The sequence below is a fragment of the Anomaloglossus baeobatrachus genome, chromosome 11 (assembly GCF_048569485.1).
Source record: "Anomaloglossus baeobatrachus isolate aAnoBae1 chromosome 11, aAnoBae1.hap1, whole genome shotgun sequence".
Lineage (NCBI taxonomy): Eukaryota > Metazoa > Chordata > Amphibia > Anura > Aromobatidae > Anomaloglossus > Anomaloglossus baeobatrachus.
Genome location: NC_134363.1, coordinates 142,086,044 through 142,110,592, shown reverse-complemented (window position 1 = coordinate 142,110,592; position 24,549 = coordinate 142,086,044). Strand labels below are relative to the sequence as shown.

Genomic DNA, 24,549 nt, shown 5'->3' with positions numbered 1-24,549 from the left:
GTAAAATCACGGCAAAACTACAGGTTATTTCCTGGCAAAAGATGAGGTTTTGCTGCAGAAAAAAAAACTGAGCAAAAATGCCCTGTGTGAACACAGCCTTACTGTTTAAATCAGGTCAGGCCATGGGTTTTTTTTGTTTTTTTTTCCATATCACATTCTTTATTAAAAATCAAACAAAATCTCACACTGTCCCTTTGTTTTTTTCAGTCCCTTACTTCCTATTGTTTCAGATTTTCAAGTTCTCCTGAACAATAAGTCATTTTCTGGTGACACCTTCCCTTTACCGGACCCTTCCTTAGTTGAAGGGAAAATTTCCAAGTGTGATTTTGGGATGTTCCTAAAAACTTGGCGCTGCGGACGTTATGTACCGGCCTCATCGTCACATTATCCTGCAGACATCAAGAATAAATGGAGCAATAGGAGAACAATATGAGCTTCTGATTGTGCTCGGTGGTCACCAGCTGCTCACCGCTCGCTCCCAAGGGAATGTTGAATCAATTTTTTCCAGCAGTACCCCAGATATTCTCCGCTAGAGCAGACATCGCTGTACAGATTGTACCTGCGGCCGCGGAGCCAGAATATGAGCTGGATAAATCAAAGAAATCTCCAAGGTGGAGTTCCCCTTTAATCAATCACCGAGAGATGAAATCCAGAGCGTTGTCTGGAATTAAAGGGTGACTCCACTTAGTGTTAACCCCTCCTCGGCCACCAGCCATCTCTATAGGTAACATGCACAGGTACCCTATAGATCTCAAGGGTGCTACTACTCGTGTCATATGTGCAGTGATTGTTAACCCATTAGCAGCTACCAATGCTATTAATAAGGGGGAAATAATGCAATACTTATCATATATCTATATGTATTGCTGTAATCCTGTGTATCCGAGATAGTAGGATAATACAATATATACTGAGCCCAGACCTCAATCACTGTATGTCTTTTAATTACGTTTTTGGGTCCAATATTATGTAAACTGCAGTCACCATATAGGCAGGAAAAAATGTCTCCATTCTTCTATGAAGCGGATTTAAAGGGGTTGTCTACCTTTGATAATATTTTTTGTTTGGCTAGGACAACATGGCCAAAGGAGGACAACATGGCCAAGTGAAGCCAACATGGCCAAAGGAAGCCAACATGGCCAAAGGTTGCTACGAGTCACTGCTCCATCGCAGCGCACTATAAGTGAATGGGCCGCATTTTGACATCAAGGGTACTGATGCGACAAGAAAACGCAAAAATGTGGGACAGAGTTGGAATTTTTGTGATTTCCTTGTCATGATCACAGTATCCTCAGACTCGCCATGCCGCCCACTCACTGGTATTACCGTACATTGCAATGAGTCAGGGGCACATAACAAAATTAGGCCCCACAACAGGTGTCATTGAAGAAGTCGCCCTGTGGCCCCAACCTTAAAGTTTTGAAGTCCCAAAATGAGACTCTACACTTTAATCTAGCAGACGTGTTGTGGATGGGCCCACAGCTGACTTTTCATCCCTGGGATTCATGCATGTTAATCCGCAAAGAGAGTGTCTAATAAAGGTAGGTAGATGTCACAGAGGAGAGTCTCCATGAGCATTATGCAAAGACTAACCCTCATTATGGCAAATCTGACCCATCTTATAGGTTGGCCATTATTAATAAATGGTAATAATAATTGATAGAGACCCTAGCTTTAAACCTAGCCCTAACGCTATCCTAACTCCAAGCTTAACCATAGCCCTAACCCCAGCTCTAACTTTATTCATAACCCTAACCCCAGCCTTAACCCCTGCCCTAACAGCAGCCCTATTCATAGCTTTAACTCTACCCTAACCCAAGCCCTAATCATAGCCCTAACAACAGCCCTATTCATTGCCCTAACTCTACCCTAACCCAAGCTCTAACCATAGCCCTAACCCCAGCCCTAATCATAGCCCTAACAACAGCCCTATTCATTGCCCTAACTCTACCCTAACCCAAGCTCTAACCATAGCCCTAACCCCAGCCCTAATCATAGCCCTAACCATAGCCCTATTCATAGCCGTAACTCTACCCTAACCCAAGCCCTAACCATAGCCCTAACCCAAGCCCTAACCATAGCCCTAAACATAGCCCTAACCCCAGCGCTAATCATAGCCCTAACTCTACTCTAACCATAGCCATAACCATAGCGCTAACCTCAGCACTAATCATATCCCTAACCCCAGCCCAAATCATAGCCCTAACTCTACCCTAACCCAAGCCCTAACCCCAGCCCTAAACGTAGCCCTAACCCCATCCCAAATCATAGCCTTAACTCTACCCTAACCCAAGCCCTAATCATAGCCCTAACCCAAGACCTAACCATAGCCCTAACCCAAGCCCTAACCATAGCCCTAAACATAGCCCTAACCCCAGCTCTAATCATAGCCCTAACTCTACTCTAACCATAGCCATAACGCTAACCCCAGCACTAATCATTTCCCTAACCCCAGCCCAAATCATAGCCCTAACTCTACCCTAACCCAAGCCCTAACCCCAGCCCTAAACGTAGCCCTAACCCCATCCCAAATCATAGCCTTAACTCTACCCTAACCCAAGCCCTAATCATAGCCCTAACCCAAGACCTAACCATAGCCCTAACCCAAGACCTAACCATAGCCCTAACCCAAGCCCTAACCATAGCTCTAACCCCAGCACTAATTATATCCCTAACCCCAGCCTTAATGCTACCCCTAACCATAGCCATAATCCCAGCCTAAAGCATAGCCCTGACTCCAGCTTTAATCATAGCTATAACCCCAGCCCTAACTATATCACTAACTCCAGCCCTAATTATATCCCTAAGCCCAGCCCTAACCATAGTTATATCCCCAGCCCTATCCATAGCCCTAACCCCAGCCTTAACGCTACCCCTAACCATAGCCATAACACCAACCCAAAGCATATCCCTAACTCCAGCTCTCATCATAGTTCTAACCCCAGTCCTACTCATATCCCCAACTCCAGTCCAAACTGAAGCCGTAACCATAGCTCTAAACCCAGCCCTAATCATAGCCCAAACCATAGCTCTAACGTCAGTCATAACTATGTCCCTAACTCCAGCCCTAATTATATTCCTAACCCTAGCCCTAATCATAACCCTAACCCCAGTCTTAAATCTACCCCTAACCATAGTCCTAACCCCAACCCTAACCATATCTCTAACCCTAGTTCATGGGGTCCCATCCACCCACCAGACCTATAACCAAATGGGTGTAAATAATTATGCATTCAATTAATTTCTATTTCAGAGGGATATAATGCAAAACAATTTCACCAGATTTGTTTGTGTCAGTACAGAGCCTTTCCCTGTTTATCTTTACAAAAAATAGCGTCATTACATCTATGGTGAATCAATGATGTTACCCAAAAGTAGGGTAAAGTCCAAGGGGAGGGAGTAGATATTTATTTTATAGACAATGAATGTCTACTTCTTAGGGAAACAAGTGGCGTCAGTTTTTCTTTGAAGAACTTGTCTCTTACTCTCGTGCCATGTGTGAGATATGTAAACAATATTTATATGAAATGTTTTGTACGACGACCCCCAGTATTTTATTACCCTGCTGTGTTATACATGTGTTGTATATGTTTATATTGCACAATGCAATCTTGTGTGATTGTCGTTTTCTGTATTTATTACTTCTGGGGTCACAAATATGTTGTACATATTTGTCTGACTTAATTTAATAAATAATGGTCTGTTCTGTGTATGTTGTGGTGATTCTTTCATGTATCATTCACATTTTATTAACAATTTGCACAATTTCTGTTCCACCAAATTAGATACCATGTAGCTAATTTTTTTTCTACAGACCTAACATACCATAAAACAAGTATTGGGGTTGTCCACCATTTTTTTCCAGAACAGCGCCACCTCTGTCCACAGGTCATATCTGGTATTGCAGTGTAATTCCATTTAAAGGCCGTGTATCACAATTTTTTTTTAATAAATGTTATAACATTTCATTTTAGAAATATATAGTATGATACTTACAAATGATAGTAGGCAAAGTAATCAACACAATAGAGGATAATTTAATATTATGGGGGGATTTAGAGAAGGTGGAGGCTTGGGCTGAGAAATGGCAATTAAAGTCTAATGTAGATAAATGTAAGGTCATGCACTTGGGCAGAGAAAATAAAATGCACAATTATGTACAGAATGGTAAAACTCTGGGGAAAACTGTCACGGAAACAGAAAGTGTTTAAAAAAGTCAACTTTAGTGATCAATGTCAGGCAGCTGCTGCAAAGGCAAATAAAATCATGGGATGTATTAAAAGAGACAGAGATGCTCATGACCTGAATGTGATTTTGCCTCTTTACAAGTCACTAGTGTCACACAGTATTCTAAGTCACACTTAGAATACTGTGCACAATATAAAAGCAGAGGCAGGGAATACAGCAGCCATTGTGTGTTGAATCTGTATACGGTAGTGTGACGATGTGACATCTCACAACATGACCATAAAAAATTGTTTAAAAAAACATAGCCATAGAAATAGGAAGAGAAAAACAAACACAGAAGAAACTGTATAGCATTTGACACATACTATATGACGTTCCTGGGTACTGCGAAGTCGATTCTTAACTGATCAATCCGCTCATCCACAGAACTTGCAATTTGTATGTGTATTAATTCACTGCAAATCATATAATTGGTAAAACTTTCACCAAAGCAAAATGGAATTTCAGAAGATTCACTCATGTCTATCATTGCATCCATTCATCTACAGCGTGCAGGGGAATAAGTAAGAAAATGAAACAAAAACTACCGTATTTTTTGGTTTATAAGACCGGATTATAAGACGCACCCCAAATTTAAAGAAAAAGAGAAAAAAAAAGGTAAAAAAAAAATAAATAAATGGGGGCTGTCTTGTCTTACGGGGGGAGGGGTGGCAGCAGTGGTGGAGTAGGGTCAGAGGAGGCAGGGGTGGTGGTGAAGTAGGGCGATGCGGCGGGTGTCCCAGATGCTCGCTGTGGGCGCTGGGATGTAGGCAACATCCAGAAACTGTTGGCGGTGAGGACATCAAAGAATAGGCAGCCGGAGTCTGTGTGTGCGCAGATTTAGCTATCGACTCCATGACAAGCCGAGATCTCATCTGCGCAGACGCCACCTCCGAGCACCATTTTCCTTAAGTCCACTGCTGGGAGGTTAATGGGCCAGAGGCAGCGTGTGCGCAGATGAGATCTTGAACCGAGAGCTCCATCTGCGCATGCGCCGACTCCTGGCGCCATTATTTGAAGCCCGCACCGCTGACATTTTCAGGATGGCCCATGCCTCACCGTCCACAGTACAGCAGTCCCAGTATAGCATCCACAACTGCAGCACAGCACCCGCCACCCCAGCACACCACCCATAGCCCTAGCACAGCGCCTGCAGCCCCAGCACAGAGCCGGCAGCCCCAGCACAGCACCCGCAGCCCCAGCACAGCGCCTGCAGCCCCAGCACAGCGCCCGCAGCCCCAGCACAGCGCCCGCAGCCCCAGCACAGTGCCCGCCACCCCAGCACAGCGCCCGCAGCCCCAGCACAGCGCCCGCAGCCCCAGCACAGTGCCCGCAGCCCCAGCACAGCGCCCGCAGCCCCAGCACAGTGCCCGCAGCCCCAGCACAGTGCCCGCAGCCTCAGCACAGCGCTCGCACCCCAGCACAGCACCCGCAGCCCCAGCACAGTGCCTGCAGCCTCAGCACAGCGCTCGCCACCCCAGCACAGCGCCCGCAGCCCCAACGCAGCGCCCGCAGCATTGCCCTTGCCTTCTGCTACCCCTCTCACCCCTCTGCTACCCCTGCTACCTAACAGTAAGCAACATTCAGATTATGAGATTCAGCCCTCTTTTTTTGCTCCCAAATTTTTGAGACGAAAAGTGCGTCTTATAATACGAAAACTATGTTATATTAGAAAACTACAGAACCTCTTTTTAGACAATTCTTAAGTTCTATTGACACAGAAAACCTTACAGCTCATGGAATATATCTGAATGTATTTCAATGTAACCACACAGGTTGGTCATCATGATGTGTGACTAATGCGGGCATCACACGACACGATATATCTTGCGAGATGTCGTCGGGGTCACGGTTTTTGTGACGCACATCCGGCATTGTTTGCGACGTTGTTTCGTGTGACACCTACGAGTTTCTCAGAACGATCGCAAATCGGCTACAAATTGTGCATCGTTTACACGTCGTTTATTTTTAAAAAATCGTTTATTCTTCTTTGCGCAGGTTGTTCATCATACCTGGGGTAGCACACGTCGCTCCGTGAGACACTCCAGGAACGATGAACTGCAGCTTACCTGCGGCTGCCGGCAATGCTAAAGGAAGGAGGTGGGTGGGATGTTACGTCCCGCTCATTTCCGCCCCTCCGCTTCCATTGGCCGGCGGCTGTGTGACGTCGCTGTGATGCCGAACGTCCCACCTCCTTCAGGAAGTGGATGTTCGCCGCCGACAGCGAGATCGCTAAGCAGGTAAGTGCGTGTGACAGGGGTTTAACGACTTTGTGCGACACGGGCAGTGATTTGCCCGTGACGCACAAACGACGGGGGCGGGTATGATCGCTCGTGCGATCGCACGATAGATCGTCTTGTGTGACGCCCGCATAAGGGTCTGGCGTGCAGGTAATACTTGGATTTTACAAGTATTGGGGTTGTATAATTATCAAAAATGTATTATGGTGCATGCAACACATTAAAAGAAGCATAGGTATTCATGAGAAGAACATAGTTTTGCCTCTATAAAATTCACTTAGAATACTGTGCACATTTTTTTAAAAGCTGTATAAAAGCAGAGGCAGGGAATGCAGCAGCCATTGTGTGTTAAGTCTAGATAGTGATAGGATGTCACACCTCACAACTTATCTATACAAATAGAGAAAGACATAAAACACTGAAGAAACTGTACAGCATTCAAATGCAAACTATGGAAACTTGCTGGGTACTGCGAAGTGCTGAAGCCATTCCATTATATAATCATTTTTATGTATTCTGCCTATATTTCCGGACTGGCCTAAGAGGAGCCCCAAACTTGTCAATTTTCTCGGGTTATAGCAGACATAGAAAATTATTGCAGCATCTTCCAGGAATGCCATCTGATTCCTGAGCCATCACTTTCCTTTTTCCGTCTGGACAGTCGTTGTTGCATAATTTGAAGTTGCACGTGCACTCGCTGGGTATAGTCGAACAGCACTGCCCATAAGGAATATGGGGTTTTGTGGCCATAGAATCACGTGGACATTTCAGTGGCTCTACTTCAGGACAGGTCACATTGGCACACAGCCGCTCTCCTGGAGGAACAGAACACATATAATTATATCCTAGCCAATGTGCCCTCTAACTTTCCAAAAATGCATAGCCTGTGTAATAGCCAGAATTTTAAATATTGCCAAGTGATCAATCTGAACCCAGTTCCGATGCAGATTTGGGGAAAACATTGACCTGATTGATATTGGTGGTAATTATACCATTTTGTTGAATGATTAGAGAGCCACTATGAGGATTGTCGTCCAGCTGTCACACTGACATTTTTACAAACTTCATAGACTATCTACAGATTCTGACACTCCCACCAAAAACTTTTCTGATGTCTGTTATCAACACCGGCAGACTCAGGCATTGCCCCGCAGAGTGGTAATTCATAGGCAGGCAAGCAAGAGTTAAGGCTGCTTTACACCAGACAATCTATCGTGCGATAGATCGTCGGGGTCACGTTTTTTGTGACGCACATCCGGCATCGCTGGTGATGCCAGCCTGTGTGACACCTCCTAGCGACGCAGTATCGCTCACAAATCCTGAGTCATGTACTGCTCGCTAGGTTCCATAATATCGTTTAATTTAGTTGTTCATCGTTTCCGTGGTAGTACATGCCGCTCCGTGTGACACCCCAGGAACGATGAACAGCAGCTCGCCTGCATCACGCGGCCGCCGCCGGCTATGTGAAGGAAGGAGGTGGGCGGGATGTTTACGTCCTGCTCATCTCCGCCCCTCCGCTTCCATTGGCCGGCAGGAGTGTGACGTCGTGTCACGCTTCCCGGTCCCCGTGCCCCGCTCTCCGGTCCCCATGGCCCGCTCCCCGCTCCCCGGCGGCGTCCCCTGCTCACCACTCCGGTCCCGGCCTCCTCTTCCTCGCCTGCGCCCTCCATGCGTCCAGCTCCCCGCTCCCGGCGCTCCTCTGCGACGTGGGACACTCAGCCGGGCACTCCTGCTTCCTCTGCACCACTCCCTGGACTGGCTTCTGGTACACGGGCCTCGCGCATGCGCATTAGGGCGCGTGAGCGGTCATTGACCCTTTCTTAAAGGGCCAGCACCTAGAAACAGGAAATTGCATAGACAGGTACAGGGTATATTAGGATTCTCTTTCCTGGTGGGCGGGGCCTGTTCTACGTGTTTAGTAAGCTAGGAGTTCAGGTCCCCGTATTGCTTTGCCCTGTAATTAACCCTGTCTGTCTCGCAGAGCCTGTCCTGCCACGCCAGCCGCTCCGAACCACGTCCATTCCTGATGGTGACTACGGCGGATGTTCCACCACCTCTGCAGCTCCGCCAGTCTCCAGTCCCTGGCCCCGTTGGGTGACCCGTCTCATCGCTCAGCAGGTTCCGGACCCCGCCTGACCCTTCAACCCAGCCTTGGACCCTGAGCCTCGTCACCCGGACTACCGTCCAGAACTCGTGTGTTCAGCAACATCCACCTTTCCAGCTCCCCTACGGACTGTCTGGTTACCAATAGTGCTTCGGCTGCCGTGCATCAAGACCCTCTGGCGGGGTGACCGGCCTGGCTGTCTCCTCAGGGGAAACCGGTGTACGGTCCAGAGTTTCCACCACCCGGACGTAACAGCTAGAACAGGCCATGGATCCCGCCCAAGCACTAGCGGCCTTGCAGCAGGAACTCGTACGACAGCGCGAGACTCAGACCCGCATGCTGTCCTTCATGTCTTCTGTGGATACCCGCCTGAACACGCTACAAGCAACGGCCACGTCTTTGGCATCTCAGGTTTCCACTGCACAATCCACGGCCGCAGCTCCCGTGGCAGCCTCCTCGGATGCTTCCAAACTTCGTTTGGCCTCACCACCCCGGTACACTGCAGATCCCAAGACCTGCAGGGGATTCATAAATCAATGCTCCCTCCATTTCAAGCTGCTGCCACACCTTTTTGCCTCTGACCAAGCCAAGGTCGCGTTTATGATGTCCCATCTAGAGGGAGAGGCACTGGCCTGGATGAACCCCTTGTGGGAGAAGGAGGATCCGGTAACCACCGACATCCAGGAGTTCCTGCAGGCTTTTCGTAGCACCTTTGACGAGCCCGGACGCGCCTCCGCGTCTGCCTCATCCCTCCTCCGGCTACGTCAGGGAACTCTGACGGTGGGCCAATATGCTATCCGCTTCCGCACCTTGGCCTCGGAACTAGGGTGGAACAATGAGGCCCTAACCGCCGCCTTCTGGGAGGGACTCTCGGGTCGTATTAAAGATGAGCTGGCTGGTCGTGACGTGCCTTCCACCCTGGATGCCCTGATTGCTCTAGCGACTCGAGTGGATCTTCGCTTTCACGAACGATCCAAAGAGGTCTCCCGCGAGAGGTGTCCGATAAGGCACTCCTCCCCACCCCAGAAGTCCATCGCTCCCCAGTTGGCGTCACCTGGCGCGTCTACCTACGAGCCCATGCAGATTGACCGCCTGAGGCAGTCTGAGCAACGCAGAGCAGAACGACTAGCAAAGGGTCTCTGCTTCTACTGCGGTGATGGCACACACCTGCTACGCTCTTGTCCCGAGAAGCCGGGAAACTCCAAAGCCTAGGCTTGGTAGGAGAGGCCACCCTAGGTGCTGGGACTCTCTCAGACTCCGTTACCTGGACTATTCAAGTCACTACAGAAGAGACCCGGTTCACGGCAGAGGCGTATCTCGATTCCGGAGCTGCAGGCAACTTCATCCAGCAGGCCACGGTGGATAAGTACCAGGTACCTGTCCTTCCACTAGAAAAACCGCTGGTAATCGCCTCTGTAGATGGGAGACCCCTCTCTGACACCGTCTCACTGATCACCAAGCCTGTGGAAGTACGGATCGGTGCCCTGCACACCGAGAAGATCTCCTTCTACGTCCTCCCGCGCATGTCTCATCAGATCCTGCTGGGACTCCCATGGTTACGGGCACACGAACCGTCGGTCAGCTGGAGTACAGGTGACATTACCCGATGGGGCTCCTCGTGTCACGAGAGATGTCTGAAATCCATCCAGCCCATCCGACGACCTCCGGTTCCAGAGTCTCTACCAGGACTGCCTTCTGCCTACTGGTCCTTCACGGACGTGTTTGATAAAAAGGAGTCAGAGGTACTACCGCCTCATCGTCCCTACGACTGTGCCATTGATTTACTGCCAGGAACTACGCCTCCTAGAGGAAGGATATACCCCTTGTCCCCTGCTGAAACACGGGCTATGTCTACCTATATCACCGAGAGCCTGGCTAAGGGGTTCTTTCGGAGATCTTCGTCCCCTGCCGGAGCAGGATTTTTCTTCGTCAAGAAGAAGGAAGGTGATCTGCGCCCTTGCATTGACTATCGGGGATTAAACCAGATCACCGTAAAAAACAAATACCCTCTGCCACTTATCCCCGAACTATTCGATCGGCTCCGAGGAGCTCGTGTATTCACCAAGTTGGACCTCCATGGGGCCTATAACCTGGTTCGCATTCGCTCTGGAGACGAATTGAAGACCGCATTCAACACTCGGGATGGGCACTACGAGTATTGTGTCATGCCCTTTGGTCTGTGTAATGCTCCGGCAGTCTTCCAAGAATTGGTGAACGAAGTGTTCAGAGATCTCCTCTATGTCTGTGTCGTGGTGTATCTGGACGACATCCTGGTCTTCTCTCCGGACCTACAGACCCACAGAGAGAACGTGCAGCTAGTTCTCCAGAGGCTTAGAGAGAACCGTCTGTACGCCAAGTACGAGAAGTGCGTCTTTGAAAAATCGTCTCTTCCCTTCCTGGGTTATGTAATCTTGGACACTGGCCTGCAGATGGACCCAGAGAAAGTGTCTGCCATCATCAACTGGCCTCCTCCTTCCGGACTGAAGGCTATCCAACGCTTTCTCGGCTTTGCGAACTATTATCGTCAATTTATCCCGCACTTCTCTGCCTTGACTGCGCCTCTCTCTGCCTTGACTAAGAAAGGAGCTAATCCTAAGGACTGGCTACCGGCGGCCGATGCCGCGTTCTGCTCCTTGAAACAGGCGTTTGCTTCTTCCCCGGTTCTCCATCGCCCTGAATTGAACCGACAGTTCACCTTAGAGGTGGATGCCTCCTCCTCTGGAGCCGGGGCAGTCTTGATGCAGAACTCCTCCTCCGGAAAGATGGTCACTTGTGGATTCTTCTCCAAGAGCTTCTCGGCACCCGAACGCAACTACACCATCGGGGATCGGGAGCTACTGGCCGTTAAGCTGGCCTTGGAGGAGTGGCGCTACCTCTTGGAGGGAGCAGTATACCCTGTGATCATATACACGGACCACAAGAATCTGGAGTACCTGCGGTCAGCCCAAAGACTGAACCCGCGACAAGCCCGCTGGTCCTTGTTTTTTGCTCGCTTTGATTTCCAGCTCCATTTTCGGCCTGCGGATAAGAACGTGCGGGCAGACGCTCTGTCCAGATCCTTCGTGCCCGTGGAGTTGGAGGAGGAGACGTTACAGCCCATCATCAACCCCAGTAAAGTCATTCCGGTGACTCCTGTCGCTCTAACTCAGATACCCCCTGGGAAAACCTATGTCTCAGATACTGACAGACAGAGAGTCCTGCATTGGGGCCATGCCTCGAAGATCGCCAGCCATGCTGGTCAGAAGAAGACTTGGAGTACGATTGTCCGTCACTACTGGTGGCCGTCCCTCCGTAAAGACATCGCAACCTTCGTCTCAGCCTGTCCATCCTGTGCCCGAAACAAGACACCCAAGCACCTACCATATGGACGTCTTCTGCCTCTGCCCATTCCTTCCGCTCCGTGGCAACATATTGCAATGGACTTCATTACGGACTTACCCTTATCCTCCGGACACACGGTCATATGGGTTGTGGTGGATCACTTCTCAAAGATGGCTCACTTCGTTCCCATGGTCGGGCTGCCCTCTGCCCAGGAGCTAGCTGACTCCTTCATACAGCACATATTCCGATTGCATGGCTTCCCCGCACACATTGTGTCCGACAGAGGAACTCAGTTTACCTCGCGCTTCTGGAGGGCTCTCTGCAAACATCTAGGAGTATCCTTGGACTTTTCTTCGGCCTACCATCCTCAGTCGAATGGCCAAGTGGAACGGGTCAATCAGATCCTGACCTCCTTCCTGCGCCACTACGTCAACATACATCATGACGATTGGTCCACGCTCCTACCTTGGGCTGAATTCTCCCACAACCAACACATCAGCGAGTCCACCTCCAGCTCTCCCTTCCAGGTCGTTTACGGACTTCAGCCTTCGGTCCCGTTGCCAGTATCCTCGGCTTCCGATGTCCCTGCAGCAGATGCTCTGGTTCAGGACTTCTCAACTATATGGAACTTTGTCAAGTCTTCCCTAGAACGTGCTTCTTTGCGGATGAAGAGACATGCGGACAAGAGGCGCCTGGATCCCCCGTGTTTCTCCCCAGGTGATCTGGTCTGGCTTGCATCCAGATATGTCCGATTGAAGTTACCCTCGTACAAGTTGGGTCCTCGTTACATCGGGCCGTTTAAAGTCATCAGCAAGATCAATGCAGTCTCCTACAAACTGCAGCTCCCGGCCACGATGCGGATACCCAACTCCTTCCATGTCTCCTTGCTCAAGCCGGTCGTCCTTGGACCCTTCTCCGCTGCTGCCAGTCCTGCTCCTCCTCCTATCGCTGACGATGACATCTATGCGGTAAGGAATATCGTGGCCATGAAGACCGTGCGAGGTCGGCAATATTTCCTGGTGGACTGGGCGGGTTATGGTCCCGAGGATAGGTCCTGGGAGCCCCGGGAGAATGTTGGCACTCCTCTGATTCGTGCTTTCCTGTCCCGGTTGCGGGGAGGGGGGCGTGGGGGAGGGGGTACTGTCACGCTTCCCGGTCCCCGTGCCCCGCTCTCCGGTCCCCATGGCCCGCTCCCCGCTCCCCGGCGGCGTACCCTGCTCACCACTCCGGTCCCGGCCTCCTCTTCCTCGCCTGCGCCCTCCATGCGTCCAGCTCCCCGCTACCGGCGCTCCTCTGCGACGTGGGACACTCAGCCGGGCACTCCTGCTTCCTCTGCACCGCTCCCTGGACTGGCTTCTGGTAGACGGGCCTCGCGCATGCGCATTAGGGCGCGCGCGCGGTCATTGACCCTTTCTTAAAGGGCCAGCACCTAGAAACAGGAAATTGCATAGACAGGTACAGGGTATATTAGGATTCTCTTTCCTGGTGGGCGGGGCCTGTTCTACGTGTTTAGTAAGCTAGGAGTTCAGGTCCCCGTATTGCTTTGCCCTGTAATTAACCCTGTCTGTCTCGCAGAGCCTGTCCTGCCACGCCAGCCGCTCCGAACCACGTCCATTCCTGACGATGACTACGGCGGATGTTCCACCACCTCTGCAGCTCCGCCAGTCTCCAGTCCCTGGCCCCGTTGGGTGACCCGTCTCATCGCTCAGCAGGTTCCGGATCCCGCCTGACCCTTCAACCCGGCCTTGGACCCTGAGCCTCGTCACCCGGACTACCGTCCAGAACTCGTGTGTTCAGCAACATCCACCTTTCCAGCTCCCCTACGGACTGTCTGGTTACCAATAGTGCTTCGGCTGCCGTGCATCAAGACCCTCTGGCGGGGTGACCGGCCTGGCTGCCTCTTCAGGGGAAACCGGTGTACGGTCCAGAGTTTCCACCACCCGGACGTAACACGTGGCTATGATGCCGAACATCCCTCCCCCTTCAGGAAGTGGACGTTCGCCGCCCACAGCGTGGTCGCACGATAGGTAAGTACGTGTGATGGGGGGTTACCGACTTTGTGCGACACGGGAAGCGATTTGCCCGTGACTTAAAAAGGACGGGGGCGGGTACGATCGATTGTGAAATTGCACAATCGGTCGTACCGTGTAAAGCAGCCTTTAATCTCTGCTAGTCTGCTTGTTAGTCTCCTTTGATCACATGCTGTGGGGAAGCCAATCACACCTGCTCCCCTCCTATATATGCTGGCTAAATCCTTTCACCTATGCCAGCTATTATTTATCTTAGCTGGTCTGGTGAGGTGATGCAATTCAAACTATCTGGTGGATATTATACTTGTTAAGGTCGGTGGTGGAGTTAACCCTTGTTGCCTTTTTATTGTTACCTTAGTCCTCTTGCTTTCACCCTGAGTGTCTCATTGTCTATTCGTGTGTGTGTGTGTGTGTGTGTGTGTGTGTGTGTGTGTGCAGTGTGCCAGAGTTTCTTTTCCCCCCTTGTCTGTCTTTATCTGTTTCCATCACACTCCTACCCCCATCTTTCACTGCTGGTGGGAGGGGGGTATCAGAGTAGTACTGATCAGGTGCATAGCCAGGACTAGGACTCCGGCATCTCCACCATCAGGTGTAACCCTAAGAATAGGGATAGCCTATAGACCCCTAGTGTGTCCATGGGCTATGCCTATACCTATAGTCTGTCCCCGCTATGCTAATGGTCACCTTGTGACACCAGCTAGGTGTATTTGGAGAAATTAAAACAGTCCATATTTGACCAACTGTAGTATAGTATCATAGACACACACTTTATATAATGCTTTACGTCAGGTAGGGAAGTAAAATCATACTCATCACTTTGTAGCAACTCTTTATATTGTCATATTTAAACGTTCGGTCACATCCGCTACTTTCACATTTACACTGGTTGTCCACAAGGTCACAGCCATAACGGGTGCAACGATATTCATATAAATTGTCATAGTCGGCTAAAAAAGAAAAAGAGAAAATAAAACATTAGAGATAAAAACTGGTTTTGTCCCTACCCAATTTTGTTTTAGTGATCACTTCTCCTTTGCGGAGATAATCCATTCACCTCACAGGTGTGACATATCAAGATGCTGATTGGACAGTATGATTATTGCACAGGTGTGCCTTAGGCGGGCTTTGCACACTACGACATTGCAGGTGCGATGTCGGTGGGGTCAAATTGAAAGTGATGCACTTCCGGCATCGCAGGCGACATCGTAGTGTGTAAAGCCTAGATGATACGATTAACGAGCGCAAAAGCGTCGCAATCGTATCATCGGTATAGCGTCGGCGTAATCCATAATTACGCTGACGCGACGGTCCGATGTTGTTCCTCGCTCCTGTGGCAGCACACATCGCTGTGTATGAAGCTGCAAGAGCGAGGAACATCTCCTACCTGCGTCACCGCGGCTCCCGTAGGATATGCGGAAGGAAGGAGGTGGGTGGGATGTTTACATCCCGCTCATCTCCGCCCCTCCGCTCCTATTGGCCGCCTGCCGTGTGACGTCGCAGTGACGCCACACGACCCGCCTCCTTACTCAGGAGGCTGGTCGCCGGCCAGAGCGACGTCGCAGAACAGGTGAGTCCATGTGAAGCTGCCGTAGCGATAATGTTTGCTACGGCAGGTATCACAAGGATATTGCAGCTGCGACGGGGGCGGGGACTATCGCGCTCGGCATCGCAGCATCGGCTTGTGATGTCGCAACGTGCAAAGTACCCCTTAGTCTGGCCATACTAAAAGGCCACTCTAAAATGTACGGTTTTATTGTGACGCCCTGGGCAAGCCAGGGGTCACAGGTCACATCACATGCACCCCACATTCCCGGCAGGTACACCTAGGCTAACCTAAAAACCTTGTTGCCTTCCTCCAGGGGCTGATGTCCACACCAGGGGGTGGGCCAGGCGGTAGGCTCCGCCCACCGAGGAGTTCACAGCCCTGGAGGCGGGAGAACCAGGCGGTGAAGTTAGAGTAGTGAAGTTAGGGAAGTGAAAGAAGAAGGAGGTGAAGTGGTAGAGGAGCTAAGGAGAGAAGCTGAAGTAAAGAGAAAGTGACAGTTAAGAAAGCCTGAAGTTGGTCCGGGTGTGTGCCCCGGACTGAGACAGCAAGGTCAGCAGACGGCGGTGATAGTCTGCAGGGGGACTGCTTGGAGGTTGCTGGAAGGACCGCTGATGGGTGGTGACCCGGCGGTACCGGAGCAGTATACGAAGAACAGTCAGCACCAGGGCAGGGGCCTTTCGGATCCCGGCAAGGCTAGGAGTCGCCATAATTTGCCAAATCCATCAGTGAAGGGGACCTCTGTCTCCTAATAACCAAGTCCCGATTGAAGGCAACAGTCCGACCGTTAAGGGGAGACACCGCCACCGCCAAGGCACAAGTTTCCCAGGGCCAGCGCCTGCGGGCAAGAGAGAGGCTCCTCCGGCTCATGTCCAGGTCGGGGAGCGGGTAGCCGGTGGGAACCCATCGCTACCAAAAAGACTTTACATAGGTGCAGGGAAGAGACCGTCACCGCTAACTGCAGGGAACAGCAGCACCGTAACCGTCCGAGGGACCCGTCCAACCAGCCGTTTGTTTACTAAGAACTGTGTCGTGTTTACTGGCTGAGTGAGTACCTCCGTGCCGTGCGGCACAGCGCTGCCCCTGCACCTCCACAGGCCCCATACCCGCCTGTCCACCATACCAACCCCATCACTGGGCCCCGGGACCACCAAACCCCCTACCCACGGAGGAGCAAATCAACAACTGGCTGCTCCATACCATCACTCCCAGGCTCCCTAGACAGAGCAGCGGTGGTGTCCACTTAATCACCACAACCGTGGGTGGCGTCACGGACAATAAACTATCCCAAATCCCAATCCCCTTTCACTCACGGGCGAGGAGCGCCGCTCGAGTCCCCGGGATCCGGCCCATCGCTCGAGCCACCGAGCAGCAGCAGCAGGCCGCAGCAGCCGCAGCGGCAGCCGGACCCGAGCAGTGGGAGAGCGTGGCGTCCCCTCCTCCGCCCGCGACATTTTCACACAGCACAATGCCACAGAAGCTGCAAGTTTTGAGGGAGCATGTAATTGGCTGCTGACTGCAGGAATGTCCACCAGAGCAGTTCCCCATAAATTGAATGTTCATTTCTTTACCACAAACCGTCTCCAAAGGTGTTACAGAAAATTTGGTAGACCATCCAACCGGCCTCACAACCGCAGACCACATGTAACCACACCAGCCCAGAACCTCCACATCCAGCAACTTCATCTCCAAGATCGTCTGAGACCGGCCCCCTGGACAGCGGCTGCAACAATCGGTGCAGAACCAAAGAATTTCTGTACAAATTGTCAGACACCATCTCAGGGAAGCTCATCTGTTGCTCGTGGTCCTCATCGGGGGTCTTCACCTGACTGCAGTCCATCGTTGTGACCGACCTGAGTGAGCAAATGCTCACATTCGATGGTGTCTGGCATGTTGGTGAGGTGTTCTCTTCACCAATAAATCCCATTTTTTTCTGTACAGGGCAGATGGCAGACTGGCATATTGTGGTCACACCAGAAACTGACTGGTTTCCTGACCCTCCCCAATCCCCACTGCAATATTTGTAGCGCCCCTGACTACATCAGGGTGCTACAGGGAACTGCATCCTGTCCCTCAGGGTGCAGGGCCTACCCTCCATGGTTCCATGTTCCCATCAACAGTGTCACTGACATCCGCACTACAAATCCCAACAACACCTCACACCAGGGCTGGACAGACACACCAGTGGGTTGGTCAAGTTGGAGAACGGCCGCCCACCTAGGGGTCAGGCAGACTGGTGGGAGGGAGGAATTCAGTTTGGAGTTAGCTCTCAAAGTGAGAGGGAGTTGAGTGGTAGCCCTCAGAGAGTGAGGAGCTAGGGAGTTGGAGATCCCAGGGAGGCGACAGGTTGGGTCGCAGACGGTGGTCTGGGACCACAGGAGTCGGGGACTGGTATTAGGAACACTGGAAATGAGTGTAACGGACGCAGTCTAAGAGGACTGTTGGCACCAGAAAGCCTAATTACCTTACCGATACCGAGCATGGCGGGGTACAGGACCCTAGATCAGGGAAGAGCTTTAAGCGCCTTGGTAATTAACCTGTGGAGGATAGTCTCTTTATGAACTTTCCCCAAGAGCTCAGAGATTGGAGGCATCAGCGCAACGCGGGGGATAGGGTTCTCCAAAATACACAACCCACTAAAATTCCAAGTGCCATCCACCAAGAGCACAGCTGCCATACACACGGATAGCGGGGCCCCGAAAGCTTCAAGCCGAGGGGCCACAATGGTCAATAAATTTGTGCATGGAGACAGGGCTCCGGACTTACCAAATAACACTGGTGGGAGCGGGACCTAGACGGGCTCCCCCCATAGAGACTGCGGTGCCTAGAGACTTTGGTTTACCATCTGTGTGAGTGTCTGCTTATTCCACCTAATCCAGCACCAGACTACCGCAGTGAGTAATCTGACCACATGCACCCTGCTTTTCAAGGAACAGCCACCCATTTACCAAATCCCCCATTGTCCGGGGCCTTCCCTACCTGCGGAGGGACTGACACCTGGCTGCCCCACACCATCTGCCCTGGCACTCCCATCGGCAGCGGCGGTACTCCCCTTTACCACAACCCGCAGGTGGCGTCACAAACATTCATCTCCTATAAATTCCCCTTTACATTTGAGTGGCCGCAAGCTCCCGGATCCGGACCCTCGAGCCACAGCAACCCCAGATCCGAGCAGTTCGACTGCTGCAGAGGCGGCACATATGCGTTCACACATCATTTTTTTATGCAGCATGGTTTTTGACAATGTTTTCAGATCTGAAATGCTTTTTGAACAGTTTATTTTACAATGTTTTGATGCAGTTTTCAAGAGGTTTTTGAAGCTTTTTTTTTCTTACGGGTTTTTTGCAGCTTTCTGACTTGACAATGTTTGGAGCAGATTTCACTCTGAATTGGCATCAAAGAAGTGATATGCCCCATCTTTTTTGTCTCTGCAAAATTTTTCTGAGGCCTGCAACACACATCTGTGCCATCGGTACGTGTTTGGGACTTATTGACACGTACCGGCGGCACGAACACACGTGCACCCATGTTTTCCTATGGTAACAGGCACACACACGTAAAGCCACATGGAACGTGTGTCTGTGTGGTTTGTATGTGTGTGCGTTTTTTAACATGGATGACATGTTTCACCGGCATCACGCAGACACGGACCCGCTAAAGTCAATGGGTCTGTGTCCGCACGTACGTGACACGGACGTGTGTTTACCGTATGGTCCGTGTGGGTTTTTTTTTTTTTTTAAAAAATAGTGAAACGGCTCAAGACACACGGACTGCACACGGACATGACACGTACGTATCTCACACATACACGGACATTCAACACGCACGCACGGCAAGCATACGCCATCACACTGATGTCACACGTACCGGAGAAACAGGCATCCAAAACGGAACACGGACCCGAAAAACGGACCGCAAGACATGCACGTGTTTTTTGCGGACGTGTGTTTCAGGCCTAAGCTTTATTGGAAAAAAACTCCACTGTATGAACAGAAATGTGGTGAAACTAAAGCCTGCTTTACACGAGATGATCTATCGTGCGATAGATCGTCGGGGTCACGGTTTTTGTGACGCACATCCAGCATAGCTTGCGACGTCGACCTGTGTGACACCTCCTAGCGACACAGTATCGCTCACAAATCGTGAGTCGTGTACTCGTTGCTAGGTTTCATAAAATTGTTTATGAAACATGGCGCCGGTTGTTCATCGTTTCCATGGCATCACACGTTGCTCCGTGTGACACCACGGGAACGATGAACATCGCTTACCTGCATCCCGCAGCACCCGCCGACTATGTGGAAGGAAGAAGGTGGGCGGGATGTTTACATCCCGCTCATCTCCGCCCCTCCGCCTCTATTGGCCGTCCGCCGTGTGACGTCGCTGTGACGCCGAACATCCCTCCCACTTCAGGAAGTGGACGTTCGCCGCCCTAAGCGACGTCGCACGGGAGGTAAGTACGTGTGACGGGGAGTTAACGACTTTGTGCGCCACGGGCAATGAATTGCCCGTGACGCACAAACCACGGGGGCGGTTACGATCGCTCGTGCAATCGCACGATAGATCGTAACGTGTAAAGCCCGCATTAAAGGAAGACTGTTCAATGAGTACTTGAAGCAGTTTTTGGTTTAGAAGAATTACTAGGGAATACGTTCCAATATTCTTGTTAAACACCTCTGTATGAAAATATCTTAACTAGAGATGGGCGAAAAGTAATTATTCTTGTTCGGATAACGAGAACTATTTCAGTATACGTCACAGCAAGAAAAAAGCTCTTTTTCCCCGTTGACTTGCATTAGGTTCGTTATTCATGGCAAATACCGGAATAGTACTTTGGGATTCGCTACAAATAATCCGAACACAAATAGTTACTATTCGTCCATCACTAATCCTAACCCTAGGGGGGCAATATGTATCAAAATCTACAAACACAATAAAAATATGACATTGGAACACATGAAAAGGAACCTGCCAGCAACTTTTAACCCTTCAAACCAATTGTATGACTATAAAAAAAATATCCAGTCAAACCTATTATGACCCAAAAAGGCTGCTCCAGCAGTGAGAAATCACATTTTGAAGTTCAGCCTGGAAGGGTATTTGGGCGTGAAGATGCACTTACAGCTTCTCAGTCTCAGGCTTCTGCCACACTCACGTGAAATTCACGCACGTGCCGAAAGACACGTATTTCCCCTGCGTGTTGCGTGCAGGTAAGTACGTGTCTCTGGTACGTGCAGGACACGTGTGTTCTACGTGTGCTATCCGCGATAGCACACGTAGAACCGGTAATTATTATACTCACCTGGTCCTTCCTGCTGTCCGCGCTGCTGTCCGTGGTGCTGATCCTCGGTCTCCAGCCCTCCCGTCTCCCGCTGCTGCTGCTGCCAGGCAGTGAAGTGAATATTCAATGAGAATAATGAGCGGCGGTCGGCAGCAAGAGGCAGCAGCGGCAGAGACAGGAGGGCTGGAGAAGGTGAGTTAATGTTTTGTTTTTTTTTCACTGACATGTGTGTTTTCTCCGGCGCGTGTCACACGGGGCCGCATCCACACTACACCCGTGTGGTACGGGTGCGGGCCGTGTGACACCCGTGCTGCCGGTGAAAAAACGGACATGTCAGCGCTTTGAAAATCGCACACACGTACAAACGCACACGGACACACGTTCCGTGTGGTTTTACGTGTGTGTGCCTGCTACCATAGGGTGGCATTGCTGTACGTGTCTCCGTGTCTCCGGTACGTGTAAAAAATGCCAAACACGTACCGGAGGCACGGATGTGTGGCGCTAGCCTCATACTGTGTTTCCTAACTATCTCTCTGGTTTAACCCTCCCTCTGGTTTATTGACAGGTCTTTTGCTCTAGTACACTGGTCACTGACCTGTCAATCAGCCAGAAGAGGGTGGTGCTAGGAGGGGCCTACAGCGTGAGGCTGAGGAGCTGTAAGTGTGCCATCACACCCCGATGTACTTTCAGACTGAACTTCATAACGCAAATTTATTGGTGCTACAGAAGCACTTTGGGATCATAAAAGGGATCAACTGGTTTATCTCTTAAAGGGTTACCCAATCGTATAAATGGTTTGGAAGGTAAAGCTTGCTGATATGTTCCCTTTAATAAACTTACGTGAATCATATCTGGGATCACAATATAGAGGGGTGAAATGAGGAAATGAGAAGTCTGGAAGGCATGTACGCTTAGTGATACAGTCACATACTCCTACGACTTTGTAACATCCAGACTGCTCCGGACAGTTCTCATCATCATCTTCAAAATAAGCCAATGCTCTATCGTGAGCAGGTAATTCTGCAGAAGAGAAACATAGGAATAAATGATTTGGACTTTTATTGGATTTATATTGCACATACAGTATATAGCACTGTGCCAAAGTTTTAGACACATAGAAAAAAAGCTGCAAAAGTAGGATTGCTTCACAAAATAGAAGGGTTAAAGGGGATGTCCACTACTGGGAGATCTTCTTCTGATTCCACATGTTTCTCTCAGATAAAAAAATAAAGACTCTACTCACCTCCCGTATCAGCACCCTTCGAATGGTGTCCAGGCTCGCAGTGCTGGGGCTCACATGGGCCTGTGACATCACGCGAGCCCTGCGTCCAATCAGCGCCGGCTCCCTTTTCCCCGCCTTCGGACCAAACGAGCAATCAACAGGAAGTGAGTGCAGCCACAGCTCTCACTTCCTGTTGATTAACTCATTTGGTCTGAAGGCGGAGAGACAGAAACCAGCGGTGATTGGACATAGGTCTTGCGTGATGTCACAACCCCACGTGAGCCCGGACACCGCTGGAAGGGAGCTGGTATGGGAACTGAGTATAGGCTTTATTATTTTACCTGTGGGATATGTGGAATTAGAAGGGATTGTCCTAGTAGTGGACAACCTCTTTAATAGTTTATTGTTATCAATTAACAAAATGCAAAGCGAATGAACTAAAGAGAAATCTAAATCACATCAACATCTGGTGTTACTGACCTTTGTGATCAAAACAGATTCAATCTTCTCAGTACATTTACTTATATTGCATTATTTTGTAGAATTCAAGTCACGAGTTTGACTAATGAATTATACCAAACAAGTGACAGTGATCATAATTTTCATGTGTACGTAACTGAAACAGGAACAATTGTGTAGGAGGCTTAAAACTGGATGAGGAGCAGCCAAACCATTCTACAAAGGTGAGGATGTGGAAAACAGGTTCATATCATACACATCATACACCATGGCAAGACGGAGCTCAGCAACAAGACATAAGGTAGTTATAGTGAATCAACAAGGTGTCTCCCAGGCAAAGACTTCGTAGCAGACTATTTTTTTAAACATTTTTACTCTGGAGCTTTTTTTCTACACGTGCCTAAAGTCTTTGCACAGTATTGTATATATTGTAATTTCTATACATGTAAATTCAAGTTTATTGTTGAACTCCTTTGGTGTTCTTCAGTCTTCCTGGGTGGTTCTTGTCTCTTTACATGATCGTATTGGTGGACCGTTTATCATCTCAATGAGTGATGGTGAACAGCAGGACAGACCTGAAGCAGAGGAAAACTTGTGCAACACAGCGTCAGCTCCTCAGTAGAGGACCCCTGGACACAGGCACCACAACTATGGAAACAGTGAGCCAGAACATGACCTCTAGTGACAACTGATGGGACACCAGGCAGGAGATGTTCAATTTCTCCATGGCACCTCACATGCTCCTCATAGTACCTACAACTATTAAATGAGGGTCCGAAACATAATATTTCACCTCTATTGCCTGAGAATTCCCTACTAAACAAGTAGAAAGGGAGAAGAACTGTCTTCCCCCAGTGCCTCATAGTCTATCGCTATGACATCTTCTACTGTAACTTGTTTAATACTCCATTACAGTAGACTTACCTTTGCAGGCTCCTATGTTGGGGATCTCTACCAGTCCTGAGCCATTGATGGCTCCACATTTATAGTACCTATCACAATAACCAAATTCCCAGTTTGGGCCTCCACAGATCTCTCCTTCTTGCTTTGCACAATGTCGGCAGCACCCACATGGATCTATGGCTTCCCTTCCAGGGCAGGGCGTTATCATTGGTGGACATTTTCTTTCTTCGCATGCTGTGCAGTTGTACGCTGACTGTGCCGGCTGGAAAAAGGATGAAAAAAGAAAAAGCAAAAAGTAAAGCAGTATCATTGTCACTAACGTTCACTGGAGCTTGGCTGATTCTGGTAGGAGGCTTCTCTGTTTTTACTTCACTAATAGAATATTTGGCCTCAAGAAGCTTAAAAAGGTGTCATTGCACAATAGTTGGCACAGTAAGCACCACAGAGGGCACTGAACCGACCCATACAAACAAAAAGAACACCGTGCAGCCTTTCTCCTTTTTTCCAGATTAGTCTCTGGACCCCTGATGTTGCCATACTCACTTGTTGTTCCCTGTTCTATGCATTCTTTTTATATATGAACGTTTAAAAGAAACTTTCCCTCAATGACGTTTTGAACGTGACAGATAAGTCCTCTTTAAGGAGATGGAAATATTGTCACATTCCCCTCGAAGACACCAGTCACGTTGGTATGTAATGAAATGTGTAATGTGATGGTGGTGTGGCGCCCTGGACAAGCCAGGGGCCACAGAGAACAACACCACAACACCCCACACTCCCAGCAGGCACATCGAAGTCAGACACAAAACCCTTGTTGCCTTCCTCCAGGGGCTGATGTCCACACCAGGGGGTGGAGCCAGGCGGTTGGTCTCCGCCCACCGAGGAGTTCACAGTCCTGGAGGCGGGAAAACCAGGCAGATCAGTTTTGGAGAGGAGTCAGGATAGTTGAGAAGTGAGAGTGGAAGGAGAAAAGTGACAGCAAAAGAGCCTGAAGTTGGTCCGGGTGTGTGGCCTGGACAGATCAGCAAGGTTGGCAGACGGTGGTGACCGTCTGCAGGAGTGGCCGATTGGAGTCTACCGTAAGGACCGTGGACGGGTGGTGGCCCGGCGGTACCGGACCAGTACGCAAAGAGAAGCCAGCACCAGTGGCATGGGCTTTTCGGACCCCGGCAAGGCTAGGAGTCGCCGTGAATTTGCCGAATCCGTTAGTGAAGGGGACCTC

At 50.1% G+C, this 24,549-nt stretch overlaps 1 protein-coding gene across 1 annotated transcript; it reads right to left on the bottom strand.

Annotated features, from left to right (window-relative positions):
• Positions 1–5,797: 5,797 nt before the first annotated feature.
• LOC142256463 (cysteine-rich motor neuron 1 protein-like) lies at positions 5,798–23,682 on the bottom strand. Its single transcript, XM_075328156.1, has 4 exons — positions 23,349–23,682; positions 21,584–21,763; positions 14,732–14,869; positions 5,798–7,282 (listed from the first exon to the last, which is right to left on the bottom strand). Exons 1-4 carry the CDS (start codon positions 23,635–23,637, stop codon positions 7,041–7,043), a joined length of 849 nt encoding a protein of 282 aa, XP_075184271.1. The 5' UTR covers positions 23,638–23,682; the 3' UTR covers positions 5,798–7,040.
• Positions 23,683–24,549: the final 867 nt, after the last annotated feature.

What these genes read in the sequence shown, in the direction of transcription:
- LOC142256463 (XM_075328156.1), bottom strand. Translation starts at nt 23,637, where the DNA reads ATGATACTGCTTTACTTTTTGCTTTTTCTTTTTTCATCCTTTTTCCAG. An exon ending in TGATCCCAGATATGATTCAC is followed by an intron (nt 14,870 to 21,583) that starts GTAAGTTTATTA and finishes TTTCTTTTTTAG; the next exon opens with CCGACTATGACAATTTATAT. An exon ending in GAGTTGCTACAAAGTGATGA is followed by an intron (nt 7,283 to 14,731) that starts GTATGATTTTAC and finishes CTGTTCCTCCAG; the next exon opens with GAGAGCGGCTGTGTGCCAAT.